Source organism: Xyrauchen texanus, chromosome 30 (genome assembly GCF_025860055.1).
Source record: "Xyrauchen texanus isolate HMW12.3.18 chromosome 30, RBS_HiC_50CHRs, whole genome shotgun sequence".
NCBI lineage: Eukaryota > Metazoa > Chordata > Actinopteri > Cypriniformes > Catostomidae > Xyrauchen > Xyrauchen texanus.
In genome coordinates this window covers 39229415-39256271 of record NC_068305.1, presented here as the reverse complement: position 1 = coordinate 39256271, position 26857 = coordinate 39229415, and the positions used below count along the sequence as shown (strand labels likewise).

Sequence of the window (26857 nt, the reverse complement as noted above, 5' to 3'; positions counted from 1 at the left end):
CCGAAAGCTCTTGCTTCACTGGAGGGAGGATAAAATATTCATAATAATCATGAGACGCTGTTACAGTGGTGTGGTGAAGTTTTCTGGTCAGCACAAACACACACTCACAGAAGAAGACATTGGCCTGCATCAGACTCCTTACATTCGACAATCAGCACCTCGATGAGTATGTTCACATGCAAGACTTTACAACAATTATGCTTAATATGCTGACTACTTGTGTGGTCATTTAATGCATTGAACAGCTTTGCTTTATCAGGGTGAGGTCATATACAGTTTAAGCACACCAATATAAACTTGCTGCATGTACTGTAGAGGTTTGCCCATTACTTTCGCAAACCATTTGAACATTTAATCATGTGCACCATATGATTCATACTGTAGGTATCCACTGGATAATATGCTATTTGTTTAATGCTCATTAGTAGTTACATTTGCACTAATAAAAACAATAATTCTTGAGATTAAAAATGGAACATCAACTAGTAAAAGATGTCATTTTTTATATCTGTAACTCCATGTAAATATCATGTTACAGTACATGAATTTCAGTATCATAGTAAAGCACAATGGCATTACCATCTGATTCCATCGCTGTAGATTGGTACTACCATAATTGTTTTTGCCATACAGTAATATTCAGTGCTCTCTGAAACCATTGCATCATTCGCTGAAACTTTATTTGTACAAAACTTACAGTATGTTGTAAGTGAAAATGAAAATGATTATTTAACTGAAACAACACAGCATGAAAAACAAATCACAGACCAGCAACAAACTCGCCAGAATCAAAAAAATGTAGCTATATGATCATTTGTTTATTTAAGAGTTTTGTGAATAAATGGAAGGAAACCATAATTTCAAGCTCCATTTCAACTCTGAATATTTTGTCGAGCAAACTGCTTTTTTAGTTATGCTCAAAGATGCAGCGAATGAAACGCTTGTGTCATCCTTTACCCTGTCAGACTTTAATATATGTGTTTTTCTTTGAGACAGAAACAACAAAGACTTTGCCCTTACAAAACAATATGATTTTAAAGGGATGGCATCATACCATTTTACTTTGACATATTTACAAGGGGCTTCATCCTTATTTGTCAACTGTGAGCTAAAATATTTCATTCATATTTCATTCAACTCTGCCACTTTTTAATAAATAATGATCTGCAATTGCAGCATATGAATGAATAGTATCCGTGGTTAGAGGGCCTCATCTTTAAAGGGGTCATGACATGAGAAACCAAATTTGCCTTGATCTTTTGGTATATAAGAGGTCTTTGTATCATTAAAACGTCCTGCAAGTTTAATATTTTAAGACGTCCTCCCCATTCTAAACGAATCATTTATTTAATCAAGCTCAAAATACAGCTCGTTCTGGATTCATGGTTAGAAGTGACGTGTCGGTTAGAAGTGACGTAACAGCGTTTGCATATGACCGCCTCCAGCACAAGATAACTACGCTTTAAGCGCCAAGACAACTCACGCTCATTTCAGTATCGCCGTCGCCTCACAAGTGTTCAGTCGATGGACAGCGAGCTCTGACAGAGACTACTTGTGCACAGGAAAATTACGATGCCACACAGATGTGCTGTTCCTGGCTGTGGTCAAACAAAACCTCTGAATAAGCTGCCGAAAGATCCAGGCGTCAGGGAAAAATGGATGCAGTTTATTTTTTGCGGACGTCCCAGTCACGGCAGTGTTAACTTAAGCGTTTGTTCTGTACATTTTAAGGATGACTGTTTTGAGAACAAATCTCAATATGATGCTTTCTTTGCCAGAAAACTGTTGCTCAAAGATAAGTCCGTGCCGACTATTCTGGGAACAACGACGACGCAAACTGTAAGTAATCTATTTTAAACTTTAAACTACTTTTTAAAGCGCAATTTCATTCATTATGAATAATCACAGTGTTTTTACTTAGTTTACTTGCATATTGTTCTGGCTGGGAGCGTCAATAATTGATACATAGGCACTGACGTTAGCCAATCATAACAGTGGGCGTTAACACTGAAGTCTTAAATGGAAAACGCCCCCAAAACAGACCGTTTGAATCAGAGGATGAGAAACAAGGTGGGAAAAGGTCATAAATCACTAGATTTTAAAAGTTTTTCTTAAAAAAAAATATATTAATACTATAATTGCACCTAAGGGAACATAATAATACAATAAAAAAAACCATGTCATGACCCCTTTAAAACATTAAAGCATTCAAATTAAATAAGCATATAATTTTTTATTATTCAAATTTTGTTGTTATATGAAGGTCTCAATAAAACTGAATTGATTTTAGTTTACCAGGACTTTATTGTTTATTTTTGGTACTATTCAAAAAGCCTTATGTGTATAGATTTGACTGTTTTAGCCTTGGGCCTGACCCAGTCTTTTAACATTATGACAATCCATTATAAAAATACTAATCATTACATGTTTAAAACTATGATCACAAAGAGTGGAAAATAAAACCATTACATTATTTATTTTGTGAAATTTAAAAAAAGATTTTTGTCCCATAGTTGTGGCATCATTTCCATCACACCACACAAATTTCCCCCTGATAAAGTTTCTTCAAAAGTCAGTGTACTTCTTAAACAAGTGAACAAAAGTGTCTGCAAAGAGCATGCTTGAGATTAAATCAAAGAATATCTTAGGAAACCATGAATATCTTAGGTGAGTAAATGTTTCAATCAAGCTGTAATTTTGCCAAAATATGCAAGCAATCTGAAAATATACTTTATGAAAATTGGATGGATGGATGGATGGACTATTGAGTGTGAAAAATTGGATGGATGAATGGATGGATGGACTATTGAGTGTGAAAAATTGGATGGATGGATGGATGGATGGATTGATTGATGGACCATTGAGTGTGAAAAATTGGATGGATGGATGGATGGATGGACTACTGAGTGTGAAAAATTGGATGATGGATGGATGGATGGATTGATTGATGGACCATTGAGTGTGAAAAATTGGATGGATGGATGGATGGATGGACTATTGAGTGTGAAAAATTGGATGATGGATGGACGGACGGACTACTGAGTGTGAAACATTGGATGGACGGATGGATGGATGGATGGATGGACAGACTATTGAGTGTGAAAAATTTGATAGATGGATGAACTATTGAGTGTGAAATGTTGGATGGATGGATGGATGGATGAATGGACGGACTATTGAGTGTGGAAAAATTGAATGGATGGATGGATTTTGTTAACTACTGGAAAAATGTAGGCATAGATATGTAGTTTTTCTAAAATCTTATCAATATTTAAAACAGTCATTTAATACCAGTTCATGTCAATGTAATAAAAGCTACAACAATAATAGATCTGAATACACCTCTTGAAGGTGAATTTTACATTTGGCCTCCATATCAGAGACTTGGGTTTGGCCTCATGACTTGAGCATCTAAGCAACCACATTAAAATGCTCTTTAACTCATTCAGAACACCTTAGAAATCACACAGTGATGCCCTGGCAACCACCCACAACACCCTAATGTTGTGGGATCGAGTTTTGCACAAGCAAACACTTCTCACATTTTCATCATATAATGTAAAACCTGGTTCTTGCCAAAGCGTGATAGGTGTGATGAGGATTGTGGTCCACTGTGAAGAGTGCCCACACAAATTATGTTATTCACTCACGCCTCACTAAAAACTACTGACGATTAGCCATGGGTGGGCACAAAAATATCGCCCACCTGCTGAGAGGAGGAACATGTCAAGATATTGAGGAATCATCTTGTACACTTTGAAAAATAGCACTGCTATTGATGCGCTGTCTCTGTGAAAAGACTCAACCAATATCGTGTATAAAGATTCAATGCTGTGACTGGATTTTTAATTAGAAGTCAATCAAAGGTTATTGTTTAGAGATTATTAGTTTTATGGCTCTGTTGCGTGTTTACCACGGTGAATAAGCTCCTCGACACATCTCTTATATATCATTACATTTAAATCTAACCAATTATGTGTATGTCAATGTAAAGCGATTCAGCACGGGGGATGTAAATACTGTGTCGAGTGAAATAAAATCCATCTCAGAGCCCTTAAAAGGTTGCGTGTGACAGTACACTCAGTATAGCTTGTAGGTTAAAGTGACGCAAATTATTACCTTTAGCCCACTTTAACAAATATAATCCAATCCAATCCTATCTTAGTAACTGTTACTACACAGCAAAAAGATGGATGGACAGATGGATGGACTACTGTGAGTGTGTAAAATTGGATGGATGGACAGACGGACTATTGAGGGTTAAATATTGGATGGATGGATGGATGGACAGACTATTGATGGTTAAATATTGGATGGATGGATGGACAGACTATTGAGTGTGAAAAATTGGATGGATGGACAGACGGACTATTGAAGGTTAAATATTGGATGGATGGATGATGTATGGACAGACAGACTATTGAAGGTTAAATATTGGATGGAGGGATGGATGGATGGATGGAGTACTGAGTGTGAAAATTGGATGGATGGATGGATGAATGGGCGGAATATTGAGTGTGAAAAATTGGATGGATGGATGGATGCATGGATGCATGGACGGACTATTGATGATTAAAAATTGGATGGATGGATGAATGGAGTACTGAGTGTGAAAATTGTATGGATGGATGGATGGATGGATGGACGGACGGACTATTGATGATTAAAAATTGGATGGATGGATGAATGGAGTACTGAGTGTGAAAATTGTATGGATGGACAGACTATTGAGGGTTAAATATTGGATGGATGGATGGACAGACTATTGATGGTTAAATATTGGATGGATGGATGGATGGACGGACGGACTATTGAGTGTGAAAAATTTGATGGATGGATGGATGGATGCATGGATGGATGGATGGATGGATGGACGGACGGACTATTGAGTGTGAAAAATTTGATGGATGGATGGATGGATGCATGGATGGATGGATGCATGGACGGACTATTGATGATTAAAAATTGGATGGATGGATGGAGTACTGAGTGTGAAAATTGTATGGATGGATGGATGGACGGACTATTGAAGGTTAAATATTGGATGGATGGATGGATGGATGGACAGACTATTGATGGTTAAATATTGGATGGATGGATGGACAGACTATTGAGGGTTAAATATTGGATGGATGGATGGACAGACTATTGAGGGTTAAATATTGGATGGATGGATGGACAGACTATTGATGGTTAAATATTGGATGGATGGATGGACAGACTATTGAGGGTTAAATATTGGATGGATGGATGGACAGACTATTGAGGGTTAAATATTGGATGGATGGATGGACAGACTATTGATGGTTAAATATTGGATGGATGGATGGACAGACTATTGAGGGTTAAATATTGGATGGATGGATGGATGGACGGACGGACTATTGAGTGTGAAAATTTTGATGGATGGATGCATGGACGGACTATTGATGATTAAAAACTGGATGGATGGATGGATGGAGTACTGAGTGTGAAAATTGTATGGATGGATGGATGGACGGACTATTAAGTGTGAAAAATTGGATGGATGGATGGATGCATGGACGGACTATTGATGATTCAAAATTGGATGGATGGATGGACGGAGAACTGAGTGTGAAAATTGGATGGATGGATGAATGGATGATTGAGTGTGAAAAATGAATGGATGGATGGACGGACTATTGAGTGTGAAAAATGTAATTGCCCAAATTGCCCAGAGATGAAGAAACGCCTGTCTATGGAAGTCCTGTGAGTGTTTTATAGTTTTAGATGGAATTTTAAGAAATTATCCAAAAACACTATCATCATTTTCCTGCTACTTAGCAGCAGATAAACCAACGGTCAGGACCACCTACAGACTAGTATAACTGTGCCAAAATACTAAATTTGCACTAGTAACTTCATAAAACATGAGCTATATTAGCTGTTCCAGAATCTACTGAGCACTCAGCAGTCTTGCTATATAGCCAACATTCAGCTGTCTTCTAAAGCACCATCAAACTGAAATGGAAACTCTGACATTTGGCGTTAACCAAAGTCGTTCTAGCAAGTCAGTCCACTGTCGGCCATCTTTGGAACGCTCTCGGTAGGATATTTCCAGTCGTGCCAGTGCAGCTCCAAGCTACTTGAATGGGGAACACCTAAATATCAAAAACGGCTGGTCAAGATTACAATCAATGGAAATATTTACAATCAGCAATAAAATGTGATAATATTGGAATCATAAATTGTGCTTCTTTACCTCATATTATGCTAAAATACACAATTTTCCCAGCTTGTATAGCTAATGCGCATGCACGTTAGCAAGTTGATATACAGCCGATGTCTGTATCTAAAAGGTGATTGGCTCTTTACCTGTATGGCGGGAATTCCTTTCAACATCCGTTGACCGTTAGGTGCTAGAGCTTCTTGGTTGGGCGTTCCAATTTCTCCCATTCATTTTAACAGAAGTGGCCTGTCTCTGCTAAATAATCTCTGTGTTAACCCTTAAAGAAAATCTAGAGTTCTGACAAACTTGCCTCAAATTTCCCAATCGTTATCGTTAAATGCAAAAAAGCACCGCAAATGTTTGCAGCTCATCACCGGCAGTGGTGAACCTGCAGCAAAAAAAATTTAAACGCAAAGCTCGTTTGTGTGTGAAGATAATTATTGGCGAATTTGCGGCAAGTTTTCCAGAACGCTCGATCTTAGATATGCTAAGTATAACATGCATAGCACACACACATACCAGATAAAATAGCCCATTTAATATTAGACTAAACTATTGGAGATAACGTTGGAACTGAATGAAATTTACAGTCAGCATGTTACTTGTCCGCCATCTTGGATGAAATTGCCGCCATGATTGGACAACATTGCCTTGTCGTAATGGATTTCTGTGAAAGACGTGCAGTGCTTCCTTAAATTTTGATCAAAAGACTTTATCTACCTCTTGAAACAGCATTCACAACAGGAGCACGTCTTTGATGCCTTAAAATGCTGTCTAGGTAGGTAGCTCAATAAGATTTGGAACAGAGTTAATGTCTAGTCACCAACATACTAGAGATTCACTGCTGTGATGGACAATGTAAACCCTCTGCCGCTGGAACATATCGGTCCATTTCTGCACCGTCTGCTGTTGTAGTTCAGTTCAGCTGTTGGGGTCCATTAAAGTGCAGTCAGCATTATGGGCACTAAGAGGATTAGCTGATGGACATTTCTGCCGGTCACTGTCAATTATCAAAATGAAAAGCAGAAAGGCAAAGCGAGAATCACGTTCCATTTGACAGAAGAATCTCTCGCGTTTTCTAAATCTCTCCAACTGTTTGGACCCAATTTACATCAGATGCATGCTAAATTACATATTAAAATAAAATAAAAATGGTCCCAATAGAGTGAATAAATTTTCTTTAAAAATGACTAGGGGGACTTTCAAACAGAGCACATTTTTGCATGCTTTTTTAATTGTTTACCTATTTAAACATGCGTTTTGTGCAAGAACTATCTGTATGGCACGCCGAATTGACCTTTAATCGTGCACAGGGGTGGACTGGGAAGTGAAATCGGCCTGGGATTTTACATAGAAACTGGCCCAAAGTTGTTGGTCACTGTCCTTTTCTGCATATCGCGGCACCGTTTTGTGGCCCATTCTGCATAACGCTAATTTCATCTTAGTCCCAGTTCTCATGATGGCCAGTCCGCCCCTGATCAGCCCCAAAGTGCGTCGGCCCACCGGGAAAGTGCCCGGTATTCCAGATTACCAATCCAGCCCTGATCGTGCAGGATGTGAATGATGTATATCATTTAGTTGATTGCCACTAGTTTAAATGCTAATTCTTGATATGAAGAATATAATATAATTACTACAAGTGGAAGTGAGTTTTTAAACCAGCAATTAAATTTTCACAAGTAAAATCGGTAATTCAATTATTATCAGACGTCCTCACCAGAAATACACACTCTTGATATCAAAAATGACATTTCAACTATAGTTAAAAAAACAAAACAATTCTTGATATCAAGCATGGTATCGCTCTCAGAAAAACACGATTGGTATAACAATTTCAATTAGAGAAAAACCAGCCTAGAGTTGTACAAGGTTCGAACAGACAAGTGAGACGAAATCATCATAGAAGCAACACCAAATTATGTGTTTTCCATAGGAAATGTGCTTTTGATGTTGCACTTGATTTTAGGACACTATAGACTAGGTTTAGGTGTGGGGTACGGGCAAAGACATAAAAAAAAAGACATGTTTTGTTTGCTTCTCATTTGATTTTAGGACACTATTGGTTAGGTTTAGGTGATGGTGGTATGTTTTTACTCATTAAAACCGCACCCTAAAAACCTCGTCTGATGACGACACAATTTCACTCGCTTTTAGCACCCCCTGCTGGACCTTTCACCAGGAAACCGCAGCAAAACGTGTTATGAAGCATGTAAAACATTTCTGTTTAGTGAAAATATTGCCACGGTCACGTAATGTTCATGAGATCAGACTATCAAAAACAGTTTTTTCAATAGTAAAATTTCACTATTACCTGCCATTCAAAACACAATTATAGATATTTATAATCCAATTATAGATTTACTTATAATTATATGATGATATCAAAAAAGTAGATTTTTACATAGCTGATGTGTAGTTTGAGTTAAAAGTCAACTCGGCTTGCCATACACCATGTTTATAAGACAATGTGTCAAGTTTGCGGGCCATTCACACCGAATGCATCCTTGCACTTAAACAGATAGATGCAGCGCTACGAATAGAAGAGATACCAGGTGTCTGAAGATGCATTTTTTAACATCTGAAGTCACTTTTAACCTGAAAAGACACCTTAAAATGTGGCACCTGTAGGCGACACCGAATCAAAGGGATTTTTTTTTTGTTTAAAACGTCAATATTACCGATCTTTAAATGGGATAAAGATGACATCGAAAATGTTAATGAATATCTGGGACGTAACATTAGCTATGCTGGCTGATTTAGCCAAAAACAGCTGACTCAGGATTAGCAGTGCTGGAAACATTTATGATGAATATAACAGAATGCTTTGACCCAGGGTCAGATCTTCAGGTCATGGAATAAACACAATAAAATGGATCTGTTATGACCTGAAAGATGATATGAAGGACACCAGTACAGGTGTGTAAAATGAGAATGAAAAATAAACAATAGGTGTCATTTTATGTAGAACTACTATTAAAAATCACACAGTACTAACATTTCCTTTCAATATCCTATAAGCAAATGGCACTAGCAACGTCATGGGTTTAATTTCCAGGGAACATGGTTATAAAATGTATAGCGCCCCTTGTGGCAACACCGTGCAATTCATAACACGGCCTAGCCACAAGGGGCGCTATAGCATGCATTCACAAACACCACTAATATGTTCAGTTCTTGGAAACCCATAAATAATAAATTCTCGCAAATAAATATAGCTATTTTCCTTTTGCGGAGATGTTACAAAATTATAGTTAATCTTAATTGTTCAGTCGTCACACTGGAAATGGGAAAAAGTGATAAGCACTTTGTGCACTAAGCTCTGTTGTATACTTCACATTTTGCCAAATGTGGTAAGTCACCGGGCATTTCATGTTTATTGAGTTAAATAAACCAAATGAATAAATTGACACAATGTTTCATTAGGAAAACTGAGTTTTATCAGTGAACAAAACAAGGGGTAAAAAAAAGCCATACATTTATTTGCATTAAGCAATTCTGAAAAGCTCTGTAGCAACGATTCTTCTATAGTTCACACAGACGCTCTAATCTTGGGTCACTTTAAGAGAGCATCTGCCATGTAACATGGGATAAACAAATAAAAAAATATACACAACTCAAAAGCTACAAAAGTACAAAAGTAAAGGGAAATAAGGGTATGGCTGGAGTTGTAGTCCCAATTACACGAAGATGAGCTCCGATTGAAGAGCTAAACTACAGCGTACTGCAGATACAACAGCTCACGAATTCTGTAGTAGTCGTCACAATGACACCCTTCCAGACAGATACGGCCTGCTTCAGTCTGAAAGATGGAAAGGAAGAGAAACAGAAGTCAGCAAGCTCAGTATTCTAAAGCAACTAGCTAGAAAGAGAGAAAGCAACTGGAATAAAATGCAGACACAGAATATTAATATATGATTGCTTCGGCACAGCCCTAGATCACAGGGGTCTCGAGATGCATTTGTTATTCATAAAGCGAGCTAGTTGGAAAAACTGTTAGCTACAAAATGTTTGAGGTGGTTTCTCGATGCTACGTTGCACAAATCTGGGTAACTGGACTTCACAACAACTGTAATTAATAAGCTAGAGAATGTTGCAACACCCCCAGCTTCTTCTGATTGGCCCATTGTGCTGGAGCAAAAAGCAAAAGTTACTTTTGAGTAAAAAAATGTAAACTGTCTTATAAAACAATACAGACATTTTGTTGCTTACCTTATTTTGTCATCAGATCACTGTTTTGCTAAGGAAATATTCTTACATTTTTTTTTTTACAAAAATGTACAAATCTTTTTTTTTCTTCGTTCTAATAATAAATAATTTCCATATTTTATCATTATTTTTCTTTTTACATATTATGATAGAGGTAGAGTGATATGTCAGTTTTTCCGATTCAATTTGTGCCAATAATTGCTTTTTAGAACTTTCGGTAATTGGTAAAAATCATTGTCGAATTATTTTCGAATTCCGCTTTGTTTTCATCTGTGGTCGGCGTTGGAGGATTCTACAGATAAAGGGTTAGTTCACCCAAAAATGAAAATGATCCCATAATTTACTCAACCTCAAGCCATCCTAGGTGTATATGACTTTCTTCTTTTAGCCAAACATAATCAGAGAAAAATATCCTGACTCTTCCAAGCTTTATAATGGGAGTGAATGGTACCTTAGATTTTGAAGCCCAAAAAAAGTGCATCCATCCATCAAAAAAGTAATCCATACAGCACCAGGGGGTTAATAAAGGCCTTTTGAAGTGAAGCGATGTGTTTTTTTGAGAAAAATATCCATATTTATAACTTTATAAACTATAATCACTGGCTTCCGGTAACGGCCGTCCGCACGTTCACAAGAGAGTCGAGTTCCAGCATATGATGTCAGCATAGCGTAAACTCCAGTGAGAAGTGACGAACACAAAAACGCAGAGGATAGAGTAAGCCAGTGAATGCATGGACGGCCGTTACAGGAAGCCAAAGATTATAGTTTATAAAGTTATAAATTGATATTCTTCTTTCAAAAGATATTATAGTTTTATAAAAAAACTTTCAAAATCTAAGGTACCATTCACTCCCATTATAAAGCTTGGAAGAGCCAGGATATTTTTTTATATAACTATAAATTATAATTCTAATTTAATACATTTAATATAATATAAAGTGTGTTTAGCTGAAAGAAGAAAGTCATATACACCTAGGATGGGGCTTGAGGGTGAGTAAATGATGGGATAATTTTCATTTTTGGGTGAACTAACCCTTTAAAACATCTTGGTTTTACAGTATAACAGGGGCCTCTAGAAGTGAAATAATCACCGTCACCTCGTGTAGATTTGGTGTATCCTCATTGACAATAAACTTCCATATTTTTTATCCTCACTTCAGTGCATATTTTGTTATTTCGATCAGATAATCAAGTGTACTAAATTGAAGTGAGGGCATGCAAAGAAATATGCAACTACCAGAACATAGAAATATGTCCCATCGGCCCATACATTGGTTCAACATTGATATCCGATCTCTGTTTCACGATAGCAATGCTCCAGAAACATTTAGTTATTTGTGGCAGGAGTACAAATGAAAACATGCAATATCAAAACGGGACTTCATACCTTTATTAGTAAAACACAATGGCCAGATGAATCCAGTTCAACACACTTGGGTCAATTGTCCATGACAAACGTTCATTGAAAAACATCCAATAGCACTTTTTGTCCATAAAATTGATAAATCTGAGAAATATTGATATATTCTCCATTGTTTACATGAGATCTCGCCTGAAAGAATTACCCTTCGTCATCGTTCTTCAACAAACTGCGATCTGAGCAGCATTCATGTTGTAAAACTGTATATGATCTGATATATTAGAGTCTTATAAACAAAATGAGCCTGTCTCCAAAGTCTACTTTTAAAAATGCGGCGTAGTTTTATTCATAATAGTCGAGCAGTGCCGTCAGATTTTGTGTCGTCTTGAAGAGGTGGAGCCTTAATTTTACTCTGTACACTTCCAGCGATTTTACAGAGAAAAAAGCTGCAGGAACCTCATTTATTATTCGATCATCTTCAAATTTGAAACGTTACTTCTTTAGACTCGTGACTTTGAGAACATTTGATTTCTGGGTTGTCTTGGCAAGTTTATTATTATTATTTTTATTATAAATACATGTTCAGCACAAAATAGTTCCATTAATACAAACTTCAGCTTCTCTAACTTTAAAAAATAACACCATATATTAATTCTGAAACTTGGGAAATAAAGCCCAAAATATCTTCTTTCAAAAGACATTACAACTGTGTCCATACTCCAAAGGGTCCAGTATATACAACCTTTTCAGTTCAGATCTGTCCTTTTCACGGTTTGTGCTCAAAAGGGGGTGCGTATCAACAGGTTAAAAAACCATTGACGATTAATCGGTTATCGGCCTTTCCCATCACCTTAGTTATCAGTATCAAAAAGAACCACAATCGGCCGCTTAATACATATTCATATTAAGCATATTCAACAGGCTTTTTCAGATTTTGGTAAATAATTCTTTATATTACTATTACGTTACACAACAATTATATCATCAAACTTTATCAAACGCAACACATTATGCATTAATTTATAGTTTTGGTCAATGTATGTCCATAAAATATCGGTGGAAGATACATCAGTGCATTGCTTTTATAAATGCAATGCTGAAAAATCATGTAATCTGATTTGACTCACCCTCCTGACGGCAACCAGATTATTACAGACGAGCACGCCACCGACAAACTCCGCCTGGATTCCTTCACGTAGCAGAACCTGTTTAAAGTCTGACAGACGGGGTTCGTTGATGAAAACAGACTGATGACCCGGAACCTGGTGAGAAAACATTACAAATCTTTTAACACCAAACACCACACTAGACACGACCGAAGTGAGTAAATGACCAAACATAAGCCGATTCATTGTGGGCAGAACGTTGTTCTGGAGTCTTAGATGGGATGTGGAGATTCTTCAGTCAGAACGTCTATTTTTATCCCCGTTTCTTCAGATGTAAGATGAGCTGTTTCTTGAAGAGCTTTATTTAAACTTCTTTCATGATTTCTCCATTATATTTTCATTTATTCTCTGCATTGCAGCAAAGTGTCCTAACCAGAAATGATGCAAAATCAATCTTTCTGTCAAGACTGAATGCTATTACGCTGTCCAACGTGGTGCATTCACAGCCAATCAGAACATATTTGATGTCCATGATTTTAGACCAATGAGATTCCCCAGTGGGCTCGGCTAGGCAGCGCAATGCCATAGATAAAGAAACCAAGTGATTGACAGTATGATGACTGGTTTGGACAAAAACTGATCAACATGGAAGACATACATTTTACAGTTTGTCGTTAGAATACCAGAAAATTGGGGGCCTGGGTAGCTCAGTGGTAAAGACGCTGGCTACCACCTCTGGAGTTCACTAGACTGAATCCCAGGGTGTGCTGAGTGACTCCAGCTGGGTCTCTTACGCAAACAAATTGGCCCGGTTGCTAGGGAGGGAAGCGTCACATGGGGTAACCTCCTCGTGATCATCGTAATGTGGTTCGCTCTCGATGGGGCACATAGTTGTGCGTGGATGCAGCAGTGGATGCGTGAACCCTCCACACGCGCTATATCTCCGTGGTAACGTGCTCAACAAGGCAGCTGAGATTAGCCACGCGGATTGAGGCGAGTCACTACGCCACCACGAGCACTTAGAGCCCATTGGGAATTTGGCATTCCAAATTGGGGAGAAAAAAATGAATAAATGAATACCAGAAAGACAACATTACAGATTAAATAATAAACTGTTCAAATAATTAAAATGAATGCATTCATTCAGTGCGATTAATTATATAAAAAATTATGCATTTTAAAAATGTATGCAATTAACCATGCTCCTGGACCACAACAAGGAATATTCCAGAGCAGTTAAATCTTGAAGTACCACCTGTTTTCAGCAGGGGGCAGTAAGAGAAACTCCTACTGTTCAAACACAGCTGGATGGAGCGCAAAGCCAGATGCATCTCGAGATGTTTTTTCTAAGTTGTAAACTATGTTTAGGCTTAACTGGACACAGCAAACTGAAACGCTGCATTTATGACGCAACGCAAGCAAAGTAAAATGTTCCAAAAGTATACATTGATGCATCCTTATAAAAGCCCTTATAATAAATCTATTTCGGACAGACAAAATAAATAAATAAATAAATAAATCGCTATCACAATAAAATCATGTTAATACATATAATCTACACATTTGAAACAGTGAGTATTTTAACATTTACGAACTGGCCCCATTCGCTTCCATTGTAAGTGCCTCACTGGAACCGCAATTATGCTTTTTTATTTTTAATAAACATGGGATGATTCAAAATAGCATTTGAGGCATAATGTTGGCCACAAAAGATTGTCAGTATAGCTTAATGCATTGAACAGCCATCCGGGACACTAGCCCCATACACTTCCAATACAAGTCAACTAATCTATATGCATTTTCCATTTGTTTCTACGTACTAAATGAAGTCAAAATGATTGTCTGCGGTCATCTTTTCACTCTCACTCACTTCGTTTGCAGGCAGGGGTTCGAGGGTGGGTATGATGTCACTTTCCTCCGATATCTCCTTGTCGTCCTCTCCGAACAGAGTCTTCAAGGCGTGCTGGTTAGCTGCAGTGCTGGGCTCCGTCGTCAGGTCTGTCGAGACGTCCATGGTCAGATCGGCATCCTCAGCCTCGTCTTTCGCCTCGCCCAACTCTGCAATGATGCCCGTGTCCACCTTTTCCACACGCATGTCCAGAACGCCATCGATCCAGGCTAGCTCTGTGCCTTTGGCTTTACAGAACTGAAGTGAGCTCACCAGAGAGTCTTTCAGCCTCACCTACGAAAACAAAGAGAGACGACACATTTACAGCTCATTATCAGTCACTTAAAAGGAGTTAAACTAAATTTAAATGCAATCTTAAAGCTGAAGCGGGTAATTTATGTATCACACATGTGTTTGGAGTTCTGGGTGACCGAAAGGGATTGTTACCTGGTAAATGTGCGTCTCGCTGGTGGCATCTACAGTCTCCTGTAGTTTTGGTGTGTAAATTTTGATGTCTTTCCCGCTGAAGGCCTTACAGGACTCGGCCAGATCCAGACTGGACTCAGGTGGACCATGAACGATCACTAGCTGTCTGGGTTTCATCTGATTTATGATTTTCTTAATGGAGTCTCCATCAGAACGGCCCTCATAGTCAATGTATGTTACTCGAGCTCTGAGGTCAATATGAATGAATAAATGAATGAATGAAGCGTTTCTGGGTAGTTCTATGATACCTGTTGCTACCTAATGTTAGAGCAATTCCACAATACATAAAAGAAAATAATTAGGACTGTGTATCGATAGATAAATTGTAACTAATTAATCGCGATTAATCATGGTACACGGTACATAAAAAAAAAACCAATATAATCGGAAAAATATTTACGTTATTCTTTGCCTCAAAGAACTTGCAAGAAATTGGTTAGTTATCATTTCTTTTAATGTAAATACAATTTGAATATGTACATGTGGCAGGGTGGAGGGCGGAGCCGGGTCGTGATTCCGCACACCCAGCCCCTAATCAGGCTGATTAGCCCAAGAGGGATAAAGGCCAACTGGAGACGGCAGTGCGACAGAGAGAGAGAGATTTACGGGCAGCTGCCCGACACCTGTGCGCGTTTGCCTTTTTGGTTCAGTTTTATATGAAACTATTATTTATATCGTCAAGCCGGTTCTCACCACCTCCTTTCCATTAATCCCTTTACACAGGTGCCGAATCCCGGGAAGGAGGAGGGATGCGCCATAGTGGAGTTCTCGCCGATACCATCCACCCCAAAGGAGCAGCCGCAGCCAACCGCCGGAGGAGACCGGCAGCGACCGCCGACCATGATGGGGGGTCCCAATCAACCGCTGCCAGGGGCAGGGGAGACCCCTACTCTCCACCAAAAATCGGCGGGGCGTTCCGTCTGCCAGGGGCCGGAGGACTGCCTCCGATCTGCCAGGGAGGCGCGGCTGTCCTCCATTAGAAGGTGGAGAAGTGGCCGGGGTCCAAGCTACGGCGTATCGGAGAACCGCCGAGTGTTTTTTCTCTCTCTCTCTCCCTCACACTGCCGCTCCGTGTTAGCCTTTTCCCTCTCTTTTTAAACGTTTTGTTAATTTGGCACAATCACCGTTATGGCGTGTAGATGCCACATTTTTTTTTGTTTCCCTTCCCTGATCCAGGTAGACGAGGATGACCTGCCGGCAGATGGGGTACAAGGCACGCCTTTTTTAAATAATAGGATCGAAAGGTCAGATTCAAATCATATCAAATATTATTGGGAAGAGAAACTTAAGTGTACATTGCCAATACATTAAGACAATATAGAAATCAAACTAATTGAGTGCTGAAGTTTGAAGTTTAAAATCCTTAAAGCTGTTATTTTCTCTGGCTGCTGTTCAGTATTTATAGTGCATTTTTGTTTTCAACACTGGTTCAGATGACAGTGAGCGATCGTTTTTGGGTGATGAGAAGAGTACAGAGCCCTCTAGTCCCCTGAGACTAAAGCGTGACTGCTGTGTACATTTTCAATTTTGATTTAATGGGGTTTTATGTCATCTAGTACATCATTAGTAATAATAGCCAAACAAGCTTTTTTTATACCATGCGTTGAACAGGCAGTTCCTCACCTGATGTCTAGTGTTTGTGTTGTACTGGTGCATTTAGTGGGCACATCAGACAGGTCTTGATCCATGGGCTCTTCTCCATTCGTCAGTCCAGACTCCAGTTTACTCTTCTCTTCTTCAGTGGCTTGAAGCTCAGGAACCAAAAACTCCTCTGGCCTGGGGTTAGACGTCAAAGGTCACAGTAAATACACATTTTTTATATTCATATATTACAGAAAAAACAAAGTCATAGGGGTTTGGACTGACATGAGGTACAGCAGATGACAGAATTGTCATATCTCTTCAAGAACCCAAAAAAGGCACCAATAGAGAACTCACCGGATGATCTCTCCGTACTCGTCCCATTTGATCCTGTCCTCATGTGTGGGGAACATGGGGTAGGACTTCTTGGCCTGTTTGAAGAAGCCGCCCTTCCTCCCTCCCTCCCCCTTCATCATCAGGTCGTGATGTTTGGTCTTCACAACCGCTGGTTGCTCCAGATCATCCTCCAAATCGCTCTCATCACTCGAGTCCATGTCCACCCTACAAACACAAAATATCTTACTGAAACGCTCTCTGGAATACTTGATTCTGACTGGTCAACTGTGCCATTCTTAAGTCAACTATTTTGGTATAACATCTTCTAAAATGCATATTTATTCAGAATAAGTTGCTCCACGCAACCGATTTCCTATATAATAATTGGACCTCAAACTACTATGTCCATTTAGATATTTAATTAGCAAGCAGTCTTTATCACAAAATAAACCCCTTCAAGATGATAAAAGACTGCCCTGATCAAAACCAGTGTTTATTTTGCGATAACGACTGGCCGACTGCACATTATCCCTCACATATTTGCTGATGAAGTATTAAAACTACAGATTTCTGCAATGATTACAACTCAACAGTATATGTATTTCTTACATAAAAACATATTTTCACTACAATCTTTTCAAGACCAACCAACTCGCTAAGAAGTCAGATAGTCTTCTTGCACTCTGAGTGAATAAAGCTGTTTTTTTTTTTTTTCTGAGAGTATTTCACTCGCTGCAAACACATTTCCACTTACTCTTTTGCCTGTTCCAATTTTTTGGCAGCTTCTTTCTTCATTTTCTCTTTCTCAATGTATTCCTCCAACTCTCGGCCATCCAGCCTGCAGCGCTTTCTTATCTGGTTAAGTTAAAGAAAAACAATAAAGTCTGGTCCAAACTGTAGTTTAGGCCATATCCACACACATATTTTTCAATTGGATAAAAATGCATTAATTTTGCTGAATTTAGCTACGACTATTTGCACATTTGATACACTATATTGAGTATTTTTATCCCCTTTTTTCCCCCAATTTGGAATGCCCTATTCCCACTACTTCGTTGGTCCTCATGGTGGCGCGGTTAATCACCTCAATCTGGGTGGCGGAGGACGAGTCTCAGTTGCCTCCACTTCTGAGATCGTCAATCCGCGCATCTTATCACGTGACTCATTGTGCATGACACCGCAGAGACTCACAGCATGTGGAGGCTCATGCTACTCTCCACGATCCACTCACAACTCACCACACGCCCCATTGAGAGCGAGAACCACTAATCACCACCACGAGGAGGTTACCCCATGTGACTCAACCCTCCCTAGCAACCGGGTCAATTTGGTTGCTTAGGAGACCTGGCTGGAGTCACTCAGCACACCCTGGATTCAAAGTCGTGACTACAGGTGTGGTAGAGAGCGTCAATACTCGCGGAGATACCCAGACCATTTGTTTTTAGAGGATTGATTCTGAATACTAACATCTAATTCTAATCAAAATTAAAGACTAAAAGGAAAACACAGATGAACTAAACCCGTCTCATATCTCATACCTCCAGATCTATCCTCTTCTCTCCTGGGTTATCAATAAGATAGCGTGCCAACGTGCCCGGTGTGGTCCGGTAGGTGAGGATCACAGAGTTTTTAGCATCCTGGCACCACTGAATGAAGAGTTCCCGTGAGAAGCCCGACTCTAGATCAGGCTGACTGCACAGAACCACCTTCGGGCTCGGCACACGGGCCAGATCGGACAGACTGTGACAGAGCGAGAGGTGGCGGAACTGGAATGGATTGTTGCGTTTATCCTCGAAGCATCGCATGAGCTTATCGCTCATCCACTCCACCTGTGAGAGAACAAGAGAACTCGTGCTGTGACGACAATTGATGTTACCAATTAAGACCCAAAAAATACTCTACATAAGTTTGCGAACGCAAAAGCATACCCAAGCTCGACTGGCTTTTTAGAAGAAAAGCTTGTAATGTGTTGGCCAAGCATTTGTGTCTGTATATGAAAACATTTACGCATTTGGCAGACGCTTTTATCCAAAGCGACTTACAGTGCACTTATTACAGGGAAAATCCCCCCGGAGCAACCTGGAGTTAAGTGCCTTGCTCAAGGACACAACAGTGGCATCTTGGTGGTGCTGGGCTTGAACCCCCGACCTTCTGGTCAGTAACCCTGAGCCTCAACCACTGAGCCACTACTGCCCTATTATATAGTCTACATAACTTGAAGAGGTTGTGTGGTGTATTTGCCCAAATGTTGTTGTTTGTTTATTGTTGATGGGTTTTCAAGCAGGGGGATCGCCAAACTGGATTACGCAACCTTAAAGCACAGGGCCCCCCCGCCCACCCCGGGCAGTCTGGGCACTGGCCCAGTAGGTAATCCATCCCTGGCTGTCGAGTTTGTCTTTGTGTTATTATTCACAACTGTTTGTGTCCATTTGACCAAAGTAAGTTAATTGCTGTTGCATACTTCAATTATGATATATTATGTTTATATTGCTTTATATCTCTTTAAAATACGTTATTTCTTAAATTCTTCACAGCCTAAATAAATGTGAACGAGCTAAATCACGCACTCATTCTCTTAACTCTCTTTATAGTGAATGCCACATAATGCACTATATAGGGAATAGCTTAATTGCTGCTTGATTAAAGTTACCTATGATTGATTGACTCACAGCAGCCGCAAAAGATAAAACATTCTCGTGAATGCAAGTGGGGTTGTCTTTGATCTGCTGCCTTTCCCATTGGAAATGAATAGAGAAATGTAACCCCTTTATATGGTATGAATCAATGGCTATTAATTCTGTGTCCATGCTTGATTTAAACATGGGTCTTATCTGTCTGCATATGACATTTGTTTGTAATTATTGGTGCAATAAATGTTAATGCTACATGCAAATTTAAAACGTTTATTCAACGGTTTACATAACGTTGGTTTGTGTGTGTATGTATCAAGTCATTATGTTGTATTATGGTATCCTGTATGCATATTAGATCTAGAGGTAGACCGATATATTGGTTTTACCGATTAATCGGTGCCGATAGTTGCTTTTGGATCTATAGTTATTGGCAAAAATCTATGGCGATAGTTGCCGATAGTTTTTCCATCATATTGCCATTTCAAAATAAGAGTCCCTGGTGTGTTTTGGGGTCATTTGAAAAGTCCCGTATTATGCACCGAATCTTAATTTATTACTGGTTAGTTTTTAGATTTTGGTTGATCAAACTACATATGGAGTGGTGGTGGTGTAGTGGGCTAAAGCACAGAACTGGTACACAGAAATGGTAAGCAGAAGGTTGCCGGTTCGATTCCCACAGCCACCATTGTGTCCTTGAGCAAGGCACTTAACTCCAGGTTGCTCTGGAGGGATTGTCCCTTTAATAAGTGCACTAAGTCGCTTTGGATAAAAGCGTCTGCCAAATGCATAAATGTAAATATGGGATTTTACTAATTTAGGACTTTGTCTTTGCCTGTCATAGTAAGGAAAGAATATATTTTTTTACATTCTATGAATCAATTTGAAAATCTATCGGCCGATTAATCGGTTATCTGCCTTTTCCACCACCTTAGTTATCGGTATCGGCAAAATTCACTCTAAAAAAAAAAAAAATCAACCTCTAATCAGATCTATAATGCATGTAACATTAGTATTATTTTTCTGATTATATATGCAGCCAAACGTCCTTAGCCCTAAATGTATTTGTGACTCTTAAATAAAGACCTTTCAGTAAAAACACTATCTTTTTTTCTGCACATTTTCAAGAAGCTAAAGAGCAACAGCAACGGGACTTGAATCACAAAATGACAGCGAGACCTGTGACTTGGAGAATTCCACCACGTTGTAGCTGACGTTGTTGAGCAGGGCAAGCGAGTAGACGCCCAGTCCCGCATCTTTGGTCCTCCAGATCTGATCCAGAAGTTGAGCGAGCTCCAGCACACGTCCCGCTGTATCTACAGCGATCAGCACGTTGCCATCACCACGCAGGGTCTCCATGACATTGGCTGGAGGGGAGAGGCAAACATCATCAACATCATGTAACAAAGGGGTCAAATCTTCCAGATGTTTTATATATATATATATATATATATATATATATATATATATATATATATATTAGGAAAACAGACTAAGTTTCAGAACAGTCAGATCTCAACAGCTTGAGACCCCGGAATATGATGATTGCCTTGCGAAGTGGACAAAGGGGAAAAAGGGAGGAAAAAAAGGGTTGTAAAACTTACTGAGCAGTTGCTCGTCTCGCTGTTTTCTACGAGGCTGCACATACGAGGCGTTGAAGGAGTCGGTGATGAGAAGAGACGGTCTGCTGACCGTTTCCAGAGAGCAACCGTTCAGATGACTAAGAGGATACAGGAAATATCATGTTTACAACGGTTTACTCAGCAGAACAAGCATTTTATCTCCAGGAGTGATGGCGTTCAAACTTACATCTCTCTCTTGTGGTTGAAATCCACAGCATATACAATCTCTTCCTCACCATCCTTAACGATTTTCCAGATAGTGCCTCCGATCATGTGACCAGCAGGAAGAGGGGTGATGGACAGACCGTGACCTTTTCCTGTTTGTTTATACAAAATAAAAAATAATCTAGTGAGAAATGGAAGTCAATGGGGTCAATCCATAAACGTTAAAATACTCAGTTTCAAAAGTATAGCCACAAGACTTAACTGTGATAAAATCACTTACTAACTGCATCCGTGTAAAGTTTTAGCCAATTTTACAACTTCATTGCCATGACGATGTAATTTCAACAAACACTAAAATCTTCAAATGACTGTAAAAATTTCTATTTAAACAACTTTACAGCTCAAATAATGTCAAATACAATCAAATACATGAGTTTTAACAGAAGTATTAATGTGTACTTTTAAACAAATTTAAGCTTCAAATTTTTCCTTTAATCCCTCCAAAAAGTTCCCCATTCAACTCCATTGTAAGTGTCTCACTGTAAATACGACTTCTGCTTTTTGTTTTTGTTTTTAAGAAAAAGAGGAACGAGTCAATAAATATTTGTGGTAATCAGGATTATGCCACAAATGCTGTTGATTGAGCTAAACTTGTACTGAACCCAGAATATTTCTTTAAAGGACACAGAAAAGTCAAAAGTTGCATCATCACTTCTCTTGCCTTTAAAATTATACAAGGACACGTAATTGGATGAATCTCACAAAGCCTGTAAAGAACATGTCCCAGAGATATTTCACTCCAAAAGAAACTATATTTTGCTCATAACAAATAAAGCACTTTCCCCACAAACTGTAATTACCATTAAGCAGAAAAAACGAATTCATTACTATAAGGCAAAAAACATCATGGAAGAACTTGTTGTACTGCCTTTTAACAAAAATTAGACCAATGCGAACAATTAAACTCAAAAGTCCCAGTGCATTAACATAAGAAAACTTTGGGGGGAGGGGTGCTTAAAGAATAGTTCACCCAAAAATGAAAATTCTCTCATGATTTTCTCACCCTCATGCCATCCCAGATGTGTGACTTACTTACTTCAGCTAAATGCAAATCAAGATTTTTAGAGGAATATTTCAGCTCTGTAGGTCCATAAAATTCAAGTAAATGGTGAATAAAACTTTGAAGCTCCAAAATGCACATACAAATAATCCATATGACTCCAGTGGTGTAATTAATGACTTCTGGGGCCGGTTGCATCAACATAGCCCTTAACTTAAGACTGCATCTAACAATTAGTTTGACTAGCTAAAGACGCCATAGAAAGCCTGTTGCATAAAACAAGCTCACAGTTGTCTTAAGACAGTCTAATTTGCATTGCATTGTGGGAAAAATAAGACACTGAACAGCTTAAAAACAATGGCCGACAGTGGACGCTCAATACATTTTTTATTCGCTGAGAATATTTGCTTATTAGAGGACTACAATGCTTCAAAATGTATTTTAATAAACACATTTAGTGATTTAACCCAAATAATTAAAAACACAACATTGTGTTACCATTTTTGAAGTCAAAGTCTTCAACCAAGTCTCAACTCAAGCCCCTTTCAGCCCCCACTGGCTCAGCTGACAGTTCATTTCAATGGCAAAATGAAATGTAAACAAAAGTTAGCCTGAGGTGTGCGGTCTTACATTTTGGTCTTTAATTAGACTGATCTAAGTTTTTATGCAACTGACTGAATAAATTAAGACCAACATTTTAGACGACTAACTAGTAAGACTAGTCTAAAACAGTTTTATGTAACCGGCCCCTGAAGCAAAAGGCTAGGTGTGTGTAAGAAAGTTCAATATTGAAAAAAAAATTTGTTTTACTACAAATGTTAGCTTCCAGCCAGCTAGTTGATGTGGATGAAGTTCAAACTACCTATTGTGTGATGTAAGCGCGTAATCCCTTATTGATCCCTAATTAGCAGCTCTTTCTATGGATCGCGATACTGTTTGGACACAAAAGCAGTTTTGCAGTGGTCTGAGCAGGGAGCTCAGTCTGAGGCATCTCCTGCATTCACTTGCATTCAAACAGTTCTCCTTGTTGACCGTTCCAAGATAGTGCAGAGGTTGACATTTCCAAACCAGCCGAATGAGGTGTCTATGTATGATTATCTATGCTCCTCTGTTGTAAACACCACCATAATTCCTTTTTTTTTTTAATGCATTTCATGCATCAGTTCTTTTTAGTAAAACAGATTTTAAATAATGATCTGTTTCTCACACACACCTCGCGTTTCGCTTCAGAAGACATTAATGAATCCACTGGAGTCCACTTTTATGATGCCTTTATGTGCTTTTTGGAGCTTCAAAAACATGGCACCCATTCACTTGCATTGTGAGGACCAACACAGCTGAACTATTCTTCTAAATATCATCATTTGTGTTCTGCAGAAGATAGAAAGTCATACACATCTGGGATGGCATGAGGGTGAGTAAATAATGAGAGAATTTTCATAACATTACATTATGAAAAAAGTCTTCCAGTCTTCCTTTTCTTTATGCTAAACTTTTTGGGGGTGAAATTAGTTTTTGCTTGAGTCAGGTGAATCAGGACATGTCCTGTCACTAAAAGACAGCAGATATATCTTACCTTTCAGGTTGACAATTTGTGAGTATTTTAACTGCTGGATTTTGTCAAACGCTGAATCCACATCATCCAGTGTGAACAGACTAAAATCTTCTGTGTTGTGTCGAGACTGTGAGAGCAAACAAAGATGGTGGAAGACATTAGTGACTTACATTATCAGTGAACATCTAAAACTATTACAATGCTACTCTGCCATGGGCTGATGTTATTTAATTAGCCGCGTACATCTTATCTTAAATTCAGAGACATAACCAGGGCCAACATCAACCAATGACTCATTCTCACCTGATAGAGATCATACATGAACATCTGGCCCATCTTGTAGACGGGTATGGTGGCGTAGATGGTGCAGTTGAGCCCCAGTTTCCCCACAGCATATGGTAAAGCACCAAGATGCAGTTGATCAGGGTGGGAGAGCAACACGGCGTCCACCTGATGAACATACCTGTCGAGACAAGGCAGGAAATGCACAATGAAATCACATTCAGGAAGTGCTCTAAATAACTTCAGACATCCTAATGAGTGTCTCATACCGCTTCAGGGAGTCAATGATGTCCATGGAGAAGTTTTCATCCCAGCCACAGTCCAGCAGGAAGCGGAACTCGTCCACCTGCAACAGGTAACATAGCGCCGATTCCTCCCGCACTCCGGATAGAGCGGTCAGTTTGATGATGGATGTCATTCTGCTGTCTGGCCAATCACACTGTAAAGACAGACCCAACAGCATTAGTAAATAACAACAGTCAACACATTAAACACAAATCCAACATTCTTCAGGATTTGTATTTATTTTAATAATCAGCCTGAATGAAATCATTAGGCTCAATGGAATATTTCACATTAGTCAGATACTAGCATAAAACTACCAAAATGTATTATGGTACTAGCATGAATTTTTGGACAAATACTAGACATTTTTGGATGTGTACACTGGCAATACCAAGTTTTAGCATGACAGGTTTCTTTGAAATACCATGGTATATGATTATGGCCATCATTCAATGCCATGGTACACATCAAAATATGGTAAATGGTCTGCACTTATAGCGCCTTTTACCTTTTTTTACCAAAGCGTTTTACACGGTGTCCCATTCACACACACACATTCACATACCAATGGTGGCAGAGCTGCCATGCAAGGTGCTAGCCTGCCATTGGGAGCAATTTGGGGTTCAGTGTCTTGCCCAAGGACACTTCAGCATGTGGAGTCATGTGGGCCAGGAATCGAACCACCAACCCTGCGATTAGCAGCCGACCCACTCTACCACAAAAGCCACAGCCGCCCCGGTCATGTGCCTTGACAATACCACATTTTCTGGACATGAGCCACGGTAATGCCACGTTTTCCGGATATGTGCCACGGTAATACCATGTTTTCCAGACATGTACCACTGTAATACCATGTTTTCTGGAAATGTGACTGTAATACCACGTTTTCCGGACATGTACCACGGTAATACCACATTTTCCAGACACGTGCCACGGTAATACCAAGTTTTTTGGACATGTGCCACGGTAATATCATGTTTTCTGGACATGTAGCACAGTAATACCATGTTTTCTGGACATGTACCACTGTAATACCATGTTTTCCGGACATGTGCCATGGTAATACCATGTTTTCCGGACATGTGCCACGGTAATACCATGTTTTCCGAACATGTAGCACGGTAATACCATGTTTTCCGAACATGTAGCACGGTAATACCATGTTTTCCGAACATGTAGCACGGTAATACCATGTTTTCTGAACATGTAGCATGGTAATACCATGTTTTCTGAACATGTAGCACGGTAATACCATGTTTTCTGAACATGTAGCACGGTAATACCATGTTTTCTGAACATGTAGCATGGTAATACCATGTTTTCTGAACATGTAGCACGGTAATACCATGTTTTCTGAACATGTAGCACGGTAATACCATGTTTTCTGAACATGTAGCACGGTAATACCATGTTTTCTGAACATGTAGCACGGTAATACCATGTTTTCTGAACATGTAGCACGGTAATACCATGTTTTCTGAACATGTAGCACGGTAATACCATGTTTTCTGAACATGTAGCACGGTAATACCATGTTTTCTGAACATGTACCACGGTATTTTTAAAGCACCTTGAATACCATGTTATGAACAGGGTAATCGATCAGCACTGGTATTTAATCTGATTCATCAGTGCTCTTGGCACTACCAAAGTAATTTTGGTAAACAATTTACAAAAACAGCTAATTATAAACACGACACTTGAAAACATTAATATTTTGAGTAAATAAACACAAGATAACAGGTGAGTTCAGAACTGTAGCGGTGATCTAGCCACACTGACAAAGAATGAATGATTATTTATGTATTCTAAAACATAATTAATAAAGTCACTTCTTAATTTTAATCTAAATCTAGATTAAAACTTGATCTGAATAAATCCTCACATCAACCGGCAGTCCATCGAAAAAACAGATTTGCTTCAAAAAAAAGGACAAAGCTTGTGTAATTAAAAGTTTCATACCCGTATCGCGCAATGTCAGTTTTGATTCCAGACGGTTTGATAGCTAATATATTCCGCAAAACGATGAAAAATCATCTTTAATTGATATGTATAACTCAACCGTGCAGCATGAGTCCAGCAGCCATTACTGCCGCCGTCGCTGA

At 39.0% G+C, this 26857-nt stretch overlaps 1 protein-coding gene across 1 annotated transcript; it reads right to left on the bottom strand.

Annotated features, from left to right (window-relative positions):
* Nucleotides 1–9612: 9612 nt before the first annotated feature.
* Nucleotides 9613–26853, bottom strand: cpsf2 (cleavage and polyadenylation specific factor 2). The gene is made up of 15 exons (XM_052098163.1): nucleotides 26715–26853; nucleotides 24737–24906; nucleotides 24489–24648; nucleotides 24207–24312; nucleotides 21593–21722; nucleotides 21388–21503; nucleotides 20963–21150; nucleotides 18692–18982; nucleotides 17908–18008; nucleotides 17175–17378; nucleotides 16860–17012; nucleotides 15198–15423; nucleotides 14733–15044; nucleotides 12884–13018; nucleotides 9613–9989 (listed from the first exon to the last, which is right to left on the bottom strand). The coding sequence occupies exons 2-15, from the start codon at nucleotides 24883–24885 to the stop codon at nucleotides 9897–9899; spliced, it is 2364 nt and encodes a 787-aa protein (XP_051954123.1). The 5' UTR covers nucleotides 24886–24906; nucleotides 26715–26853; the 3' UTR covers nucleotides 9613–9896.
* Between the last annotated feature and the right edge of the window lie 4 nt (nucleotides 26854–26857).